The sequence below is a fragment of the Fukomys damarensis genome, unplaced genomic scaffold (genome assembly GCF_012274545.1).
Source record: "Fukomys damarensis isolate Sample0158 unplaced genomic scaffold, DMR_v1.0_HiC HiC_scaffold_7, whole genome shotgun sequence".
Classification (NCBI taxonomy): Eukaryota; Metazoa; Chordata; class Mammalia; order Rodentia; family Bathyergidae; genus Fukomys; species Fukomys damarensis.
In genome coordinates this window covers 24,692,929-24,702,998 of record NW_022900919.1, presented here as the reverse complement: position 1 = coordinate 24,702,998, position 10,070 = coordinate 24,692,929, and the positions used below count along the sequence as shown (strand labels likewise).

Sequence of the window (10,070 nt, the reverse complement as noted above, 5' to 3'; positions counted from 1 at the left end):
CGGGGCGGGGCGTGGACGACCCCCAGCCAATGAACGCCCACGTCCGTCAGGCGGAGCGTCTGAAGTTCGGAGAAGTGTAGCTGATGTTTTCTTTGCGACTAGCAGTGTACAGGTCTAACGTCTTTGTAGAACAGCCCGAGAACTCGGCAGCGAAGCGGAAGACCTCAACGTTCAAAGAAGAGCTGGGAGGCACAAAACTGAGCTGCTCGACTCTCCATCATCTAGGCAATAAGTGTACTTTTATTGAACATCTACTAGTGCCAGACGTTGTCCTAAGGGTGTAGAACACAGCAGTGACAATAGAGGATAGAAGATTCTTGACGCTCCTGGGAGATACAGACCAGAAGACAATTTAAAACCCTCAAATAGTGGTATTTGTAACTGTCAGTGAGAAGCAGAGTGGGCCGGGGCTGTTGGGGGCTCAGGAGCTCAGGGAGTTAGCCCAGGGTCAGGGAAAGCGGGAGCGGTGCTCCAGAGGGAGGGGAGTGGTGTGAGCCCCGACAGGGAGAGAGAAGGCGCGGACCCTCTGCCTCGGGGAGCGCTGCGCATTAGGAACTGTGACCCCATGTTCCTGCTCGTGCCGTAGTTCATACGTGGTGAACGTACATACTTAGGGGTTCATTTATGTTTGTGGCAATGGTTTTACGTAATATGGGGTAGAAAAAGCATAGTTTATGTCTATGCAACAGACATCCTAATCTTTCTCAAACAACCCATCATGAAATTGCCATCTGTGATGCAGAGAATTGAGACATGGCAGCAACACTGACAGCCATGCTGGTGATAACGGGCCACAAGGTATTGCACGTGCTTTGCTGTGTTGTTAATTCACAATTCGTATTCTGTATTTCAATTAAAATAGCAGCAAGCAGATGAGTTATCAGGGAACTGTCTTCTTTAAATGGAAGATTTGCCACCTTCAGGTTCCTAGAACATTCTTTGGGAGTTGTTGCTCTATGCTGACCTCAGAACAATTGGAAAATATATTCGTTTGTAGATGTTTTGCTTCACTGCCCTTTGAAAAACCTTGTTAAAATACATATATCCAGTTTAATTGAGTCTGATTAAATCTGACCCTTTTAGTAATTTCCATTTTCTTTTCCTTTTAATGCTTTATTTTGGACTAATTTTAGATTTATAGAATAGTTTGAAATCAAGTACAAAGAATGCCAAATGTTGTCTATTTACCCTTAATGTTAAGACCTTACCAAAAAAAAAAAAAAAAAAAAAAAAAAAAAAAAAAAAAAAAAAAAAAAAAAAAAAAAAAAAAAAAAAAAAAAAAAAACTTACACAACCACGGTACAGTGATCAGAACCTGGAAATTGCTAATGGTGGAATGTTAACTAAACTCAACATCAGGAGGATTCCTAAGAATGCCAGGATTCCACATGGCATTTAGCCAACATGCCTCCATAGTCGCTTCTGATCTATGACAGTTTCTAAACCTTTCCTTGTTTTTCATGATCTTGACAAGTTTGGAGGAGCACTGGTTGAGCATTTCACAGAAAGTTCCTCAATCTGGTTTTGTTGCTGTTTTCTAGTGATTAGACTGGTGTTTCAGGCTCTGGGAAAGAATACACAGACATAAGTCCTTGTTACATCACGATCAAGGATACCTGACATCCATGTGATTTTTTTTTTCTTTTGAGACAGGGTCTTACTGTGTGTTGCCAGATTGGCCTCAAGTACCTGAGCAAAAGCAATCATCCTGCCTCACCCTCTTGAGTAGCTGATCCTACACATATGTGCTGCTACACGTGGCTATATGACATTATAAGTGACATTAATCTTGATCGCTTGGTTCAGGTGTTGACTGCTAGTTTTCCCTGATGCAAAGTTATAATTTCTCTTTCCATGCTCTGTTCTTGGAAAGCAAGCTAGTAAATGTTGCCCATACTCAGGGAGGGGAAGTTTAAATTCCACGTCCTGGAGGGGTACATATTTATATATATTACTTAGAATTCTCTGTAAGGAAGATCTACATCTTATCCTCCATTCATGTATTTATTCAGTTATTTACTTATACCAGCATCAATGCCTGTACGTTTTACCTTATGCACTTGATTGTAACCTTAAGCTATGTTATTTATTTCATTGGTCAGATTGTCCCAGATTTAGCCACTGGGTACTCACTCATCCAGATTGGTCCCCTTGGGATACCCTCACCTTTTACTTAGTCTTTGACACCATACAATATTCCAAGGTTCTCTTATATTTTCCTTGTCCCAGTCCTCATATCAAGCCATGTCTCCCAGGGGCCCTGATTCCTTTCACTGGAGAATCCTATCTAGAAGCCAAAAATCTGACTGGAATTGTGTTTGTTGTTATTGGGAGTCACTACTTCCAGGGTTTTCAGTGGAAAGGCTCAAGTAATGTGTATAAAATATTTATGTATACAGACATGTCTATTAATATCTATTTAGTCTGTATATTTATCCACTGCCTGCCTACCAACCTCCCTATATGGCTGTTAAACTAAACATAAGTTCGCACTGATGCTCCAGTTTAACTCCTACACTATAGGCTTCATTCTAGCAGTCTCCTCTTCTTTGTTTTCCTTGGACAGTAAGAAATCTGGCTCCCCCTTCTCACATTTATTTACTTATCTATTTGGCCCTCATATAGATGGAAAGTGCTTTCAAAATCGTATATTACAACCTAGAGTGCAGTATTTCTGTGCATTTGTTCAGCTTCATGATTCCCAGCCACAAGGCAAACTCCCCAGGTAATTTTGATCAGCTCCATACCACAATCTTGTGAGGTTTCATCATACCTTTCTAATACAGTAATAAATTTATCATTTGTCACCCTCTGTTTTTCATATTAGGGCCTTAATGTCAACAGACAGTTCCTCTGTTGGGTTAAAACCTGCCAGGGTGAAAGAGAAGGGACCCATGGGACCTGGTCCTCAAAAAACCCTTTTCAGCCCAAACAAGTGTTCCGTTACTTCAGCTCCCAGTTTAGTAGCCACACCTCTGCAGGTCATTCCCTTATTTGACATTCTTTTTTGTTAGTTTGTATGTTTGTTTGAGACAGGGTCTCATTATGTAGTTCAGGCTGGCCTTGAACTTGTGGTAATCCTCCTTAATGTGTTGGACTGGTTTTATTGTTTTCAGCTACAGACTTTGAGGCTGACAGATACACAAAAAGATAAAATAGACATCCCTAATTATTAGGAATTTAGCAAGTGTGATAAAGGTATTAGACACCAACCAATTAGCCAGGGTTTTATTCAGAGGGCCTATGGGTAGATAGAGAAGTGTGTGTGTGTGTGTGTGTGTGTGTGTGTGTGTGTGGGTGGGTGTGTGGGTGTGTGTTTGGGGTGGGGAGTTATGGACTCCTGAAATAATTTTACTGAATTATTACTGTATAAATTTACTGAATATCAATTCAACATATTTTGGAGGAGGAAGATGTATCATTTTTTCAGATTTCTCAGAATGTTAGTAAAGTAACTCAACTTAGTATGTCAAATTGAGCCGCAATGCTCTTAGCTAAGAAAGTAGGTTCAGTGGCTCATTTTATTATTATAAATATTATAAATAGAAACAGAAATACATGTGCTGGGATGCAGCTTGCTTCTTCACATTGAGCAAACAAGTCTCTTATCTTCTTCCCTCTCTTGGCTGCTCAGTGATGTGGTCAAACCAGAACCCGCCATACTCAGAGAAGTAATGACTTAGTTTCTGTGACTAGCTCTTACCAAGGAGATATTAGACAGCATGTTGCAAACTGAGGCTTAGTATTTACTCCCTGGGTTCTGCCGCCTTGCAGTGCCCCTGGTTGGAACCCAGCCGCCATGATGAGAGGAAGCCAGTTTAACCCCATGGAAAGGCTCTGGGACCTCATGGCAAGTCAGTCTGTTCTAGGCATGGGTCATACAGCCCAGCTGGGCTCCTTGCGTACAGCCAGCACAAACTGCAAGCTTATGACTGTGGCCATTTCAAAACTTCTTCAAAACCAAGATTGCTGTTACTTTAATCCACTAAGTTTGGGGAGTTACATGTGGGTTTTTAGTAATAGATTACTGAAAGTCCTTGATTTATCTTTTTTTCCCTTTTTATAGTACTGAAGATCAAACTCAGGGTGTCCAGGTACTCTACCACTGAGCTAAATCTCCACCTCTAGTAACTGCTTTTGTATTGCTCTCTTTTAGTTTCTCTTCAACTGACTGCAGCTACTTTTGCAGTGCTGAGGCTCAAACCTAGAGCCTCTTGCATGCTAGGCACATGCCTTCCTTTTGTCTTATTTCCCTTCAATAAATGCCCTATACTAGCAGTGGTGGTGAACCTATGGCACTCGTGGTGCAGCAGGCTGTTTCTGTTATTGAAAGCTCTAGGTTTGCCATCAGTGACCTATAAGGTTCACATAAAAGAAAAGCCTTTCCTAATAAAGGCACATTTCAGATTCTACTAAAGTTATTTCCCATCCTAAGTTTCAGACACTAGTTTGTAAACTGTATTGAAAAAATTTTTCTCCATTAAATGGATCTTTCAAATAAATGGGCATTTCTAAGCATTCAATGATCCATCCACCATCATTTCCAATGAGCAAGGCAATGCAGATTACCAGCTGCTTCCTGGACACTGGCCAGTCACAAATGAGCAGCAGCATCACTGTATCACAGAGTTCTGTTTGCTCTGCTGGATGCTGGGAAAGACAATTCAATGCGTGATGGGAAAAAGTAAACTTTTTTTGTTTTGGTACCAGGGATCAATCTCTGATCCTTGAGCTTGCGAGGCAGGTGGCAGAACCACTGCGCTAAATCCCCGGCCCCAAAAGTAAACTTGAGACATCAACTAGTCGATGAACTGTCCCTTGATTAAGGGAAGTGGGAATTTTGTTTACTTAGAAAAAACTTTAATTGAAATAGGCAATCATCCTTCAGTCAACAAATGCTGAGTGTCTGCCATGCACACCAGACCACTCAAGTGCAACACAGCCTGCTGTCAGGAGGCAGCCTGGACCACACCGATGCATGGATGCAGGAGTGTGGGGCTGAGAGAGCTGTTGTGGAGCAAGTTACATTGGCAACATCTCATCGGCATCTGACCACAGATGCCAATGGGCTGATGACGTGTGTGCCAATCTAAACTGGTAAATTTGCTAAACTCGAAGCACCAGTAAAATGACCAATGATTCCTATAAGCACTAAAAACTAAATGTTAAATGTGAACTATTTTGCATTGTTAGCATTTCCTACATTGTCTAGTGGTTAAAGACAGTCTCCTGTGACTTTAAAAGATTTTGAGCCAAGTATCTTATCTGTAAATCAGACTGTTTCTCAGGAAAAAAAAAAAAATAGGCGAAGGAGCATTTAGAACATTTTTCAAAGCTTTTTGAAATGAAAAAATATGATAGCAATCAGGGGAATAAAAACTACTAGAATCATTGGAAGATAAAAGTTGAAGAAAGCCAGGCATGGTGGTCCATCCCTGTAATCTCAGCTATCCTGGAGGCTGAGACAGGAGAATCAAGAGTTGTAAGGCCAGCCTAGGCGATACAATGAGTTCAAGGTCAACCTAGACTAAATAGTGAGACCCTGTCTTAGAAGAGAAAAAAAAAAGCACCAAGGATATAGCTTAGGGGTGGGCCTAGCATGAGTGAGGGGTCAGGGTTAAATCCCCGGTATCTCCTTCCTCAAAGAAACCTCTCAGAAAAGTTAAAATAACAGAAGGAAAAACAGGAGAGAAAAAACAAAGTGGAGGAAGTCTAACATGGGAATTCCAGAAAGAGAAATTGGGGTAGTGGTGGGGGAATCCCCTCAAAAACAAAACAGGGAAGGCAGCTATTAAAATACATTCATTTCTCAGCACTAACAAATGTGAAGCTTTGACTAAAAGGGTTCAGAAAGTCAAGCATATGGGATGAGAATGTACCTTTGCCAAAGCACAACACCAGGGCCACTGGAGAAAAACCAAAGCTCTAAGAGGAAAAAAGAGAAGAAACTGTTCACATATGACTGCTAGAAGACCGTAGACTTAAGTCCTTTGACTTGCCCACAAGAATGGTATCCAAATACATAAGGGCATCACTAAGGTCTCACTTTATCCCCACATACATTTACAGAGAACCTATACAAGAATGCATATCACAAAGAGAGAATAAATGAAAGGAACACAATGGGAACAAGAAATCCAACCCAAGAGCAGAGAACCACCAGGATGGGCTATGCAGCAGGTACTGGGCCACCAGGTCAGCCAGAGGCAGGGACCAGGGCTCCGAGTGGCAGAGTCCAGGGAACCAGCTCCTTTACTGACCAGATGGATCTCTCGTGGCTGAAACCATAAAGATGCTGTGTTCCTAACACAAATAACTTAAACAGAAGCTTCATGACCCTCTATGAATCATCCTCAGCCAGACTGTTTCCTAAAACTGAAATGCAGAAATAAATCTCCTAAACTTAAGGAATCCCACAGTCATACTTCCAACATGCAGATAATGTAGGGGCCTTTAGGGAAGGTAGGTCTTGCCACTTTTTGACTTATGTATTTCAAGTAGTGCTTTTTCAAAATGAAAACGTTTCCGAATTTAAAAATTGGAATGAAAAATGTGCATGATATATAGCATGGATACATTTTGTAAAACTTAACTATATTTAATATATACATTAATATGCTCACTGTAAGTATTTAAGAGTTTGTGATATAATTTTTTTGTGTGGCGCTGAGGATGGAAGCCAGGCAAGCACTCTATCACTGAGTTACATACCCAGCCATGGAAAATGTTTATCATGAGTTGCAAAGTTTGAAAACCATGAACCAAGTACCTCTATGAGAAACTGCTTCCCTAAGGCACTAACCCAGCATTCCCAGAACTAGTTGTCTGTGCATGAGGTGGACATGTACACAGGCGAGGGACATGTCCACCTTGTATTAGTCCATTGCATCTACTCTAGGCCTTTCTCTAACTAGTATTTGGGAAAGCCTTTGGACATTGAGAAATTCTGCTTTGTAAGAGCCTACCACTATGGAAAAAAAAGAAAATTACCAAACACCACTGTTATATCATTGTTTAATTTTGAAGGAATATTGTTCTAAACCAAAAACATTATTAATAAAAACCATAGATCTATGCCAAAGTTTTAAAGTTTCTTCTGTGACATTAAACTTAAAAGGTAAAAAGCATGAAGTTCTTCCCTGAGGAAGGTGCAAATGGAATGTGGAACACCATGAAGACAAGGATGTTTTATCTCTTATCTTCCCCCAATCGTTTTGGCTGAAGAATTGTTCACATAACTTTCCAGAAGCTGTCTTGATGAGATTTGCTACCATGACATAGGAATGACAAACGTTTACCAGTCAGCATGAGTGTGACACTACCGCGTCCACCCTGTGGGACAGTTAAAAGGATGAGGCCTCAGCATTACATGTCAATTAATCTATTAGAGAAATCATGCACAATAATTATTTTTGCCAAAATCCTCCCAACTTTAACAACTTTTAGTAGCTAAAATCCAATCAAAGCATATAGGCACCATTATAAATACACCCTGTTCACAGATCTTTAGTTTCATTGTAACAATACAGTAGGGCAGTCAAGGCACAATTGTATATTTAAAAATCAAGTCAGAGCAAACACAAAGAACATCTGCACAACGCAGAGAACCCAGTTTTTAGACATAAAATTGGCTTTTAGATTCAGATATGGTCTAGAACTTGATTTTGAGTATCATTTTTAAGAGTTACAGCTATACTCATCCAAACATATAGTCCAATATCTTACATCAGTACTTAATGTAAAAACAAAGACAAAACCCCAAGTAATATCTTTTATTAACTGCTTCACTCCAACCTTGCTTAGTGGAATCATGAGATTGTCTAGCCTACTAATTCTGGGAAAACTTCTCATTACAAACTGATGTCTTGCTATTGGAGGTTTTGATTAAACTCAAAATGAACCTTGAATTAGATATAATGATGAATTAGATACAATGATGGCTCTGAAAATGTGGAAAAGATTTAAGATTTAATAGTCACTCAAATATTAAAATGGCATGGTAGAAACGGTTCATAGCAAAACTTAATTTTCTATTAGTTTTATCATATGGGTGAAACTCTTAGAGAACAAATAGGGCTGGGGTACATGGTTAGCCTGCATGGAAGCAGTTCTCTTGTGGACAAACAGGAGGAAGAGGACTTTTGGTGCCTTGTGGCTTGAACTTATCCCCAGCAAAACAGTCTTGTCCTCTCAATTCCACTGTGTGCCTGGAAAAAGATAAATATTTCCATAAGAGGCACAACTACAAGAACACTCTGAGCTCATTCTAAAAAGGTAAGCACCATATGTTGACTTTAACAGCTATTTTTTTAACCCTAACAATCTACTTGTCATGTAAACAGCACAGAAAAATCACTCCTTCAAAAAAGCTCATGCAGAAGCATTAGATTAACAGAAAGTACACACCCAAAGCAGGCAAAAATATGGTTTGTTTTAAAATGCCAAATAATTTTACTATGAAATGTATAGATTTGCAGAATTTAGTATTTTATATTATCCAGATCCAACTGCTCTGATAAATCTCTACTATAAATGTATTATCTATTTAGAATATGTTTTTTAAAAGTATCTGTTTTTAAGCCATAAAACCTGTATTTGCATATCCAGGCATAAGATATCCTGCTTTGTACCATACAGCCAAAATACTAAAAGATTAAAAATACAATTTTTAAAAATCTTGTTACAGACTGAAAAAATGATGTATTTCCTCCAGTTTTTTGAACTACAGCACTAAAAGTAACCTGTATTAATATAATCTGGATTTTCAGATATAAATATTTCCCTTGCCTTAAAATGGCTGTAACTAGTGCTGACACAAGCCCCTCCTAGTGATGTCACAGGCTCTCCCAATCCCTAGCCACTACATCATTCAATCCCACCCCAGCTCCTACAAGCCCCACCCCAGCCCTATAAGAAGCGCTCCTTTCTCAGCTAAATCGCTTTCTTTCCTTTTTTCAGAGACAGCCCATCAGACCACCCCCCCATAATAAAGACTTGTTATGGTCCTGGTTTTCGGCTCTTTTTATCTAACAAATACAAGTCGATGGTTGGTTGTAAAAAGCAGTGGGGTTGAGAAGACCCTCACAAATTAGCTATTAAAGCCTAAATCAAATTATTTCTAGAACCTGAACCATAATATATGGAATGGCTTAACTTTTCTTAGTTTCAACCCAGGAAATAAGACTCTAAAATTTGTACCTTTTTATGTGCTTTAAACAGACAAATTGACTTTACAATCGATATTCTGTAAGAGAGCAGGTAGTTCTAGCACCGAAGAAACTATATAATGTGGAATGGGGGACGTTAGTGGCATGATACCACTCTTGTTTATCCAGACTGTAGCTTTCAGCCCTGCATTGAGACCTCCTTGTATATCAGTTTCTAATGTGTCACCAACCATCACACAGTCCCCAGGCTGTACTCCAAGGAGATCACAACAGTGATAAAATATGGAAGGCGCTGGTTTTTCCTCTTTCTGCTCTCCGCCTACAACAATAGCGTCAAAGTAGGACTGACAGGCACAAGCCTCAATCTTTTCCCGCTGTGTCTGTCGGTCACCATTTGTTAACAAGAGTAGGCGGACCTCCTTGCGAAGTTCTGTGAGCATGGCTTTGACATCTTCAGCTAGGGTCATATGCTGTAGACGAGTAGATTTCCACAAGAAATAACATTCCTCAGCCAATCTCCTGTTGTGCGTACCACCTTTTGTTTCCTGGATCGCTTCTTCCCATTGGGAAGTCCTTAGGTCTGTAATGCACATACTGTAAGGATGAAAGCATTCTTTACTGAGTTTAATTTGTACTTTATCACAGATTATTTCAGCTTCTTCTTTATAATGGTATTTTGATTGTAGTAGCTTTATTACCTAAACAAAGGAAAATAACTTGGTTAATGTACTTTGTAGCTAGGCATGGTGGCGCATGCTTGTAATTTCAATACTCTGAGAGGCTGAGGCAGGATTGCAATTTGAATCCAGACTGGGCAACTCAGTAAGACTCTTTCAAAATAAAAAAGGGCCATGGATGCATATCAATGTGAAGGCCTTGGACTTTACACACACACACACACAC

At 39.9% G+C, this 10,070-nt stretch overlaps 1 protein-coding gene across 1 annotated transcript in view; it reads right to left on the bottom strand.

Annotated features, from left to right (window-relative positions):
- Positions 1 to 7,038: 7,038 nt before the first annotated feature.
- Nanp (N-acetylneuraminic acid phosphatase) overlaps positions 7,039 to 10,070 on the bottom strand; it is a 7,710-nt gene continuing 4,678 nt past the window's right edge. The window contains exons 2-3 of the mRNA XM_010625622.3: positions 9,199 to 9,865; positions 7,039 to 8,207 (exon numbers count right to left, since the gene is read on the bottom strand). Coding sequence (XP_010623924.1) covers positions 9,212 to 9,865 — 654 coding nt within the window. The 3' untranslated portion in view covers positions 7,039 to 8,207; positions 9,199 to 9,211. The remainder of the gene's footprint in view (positions 8,208 to 9,198; positions 9,866 to 10,070) is intronic.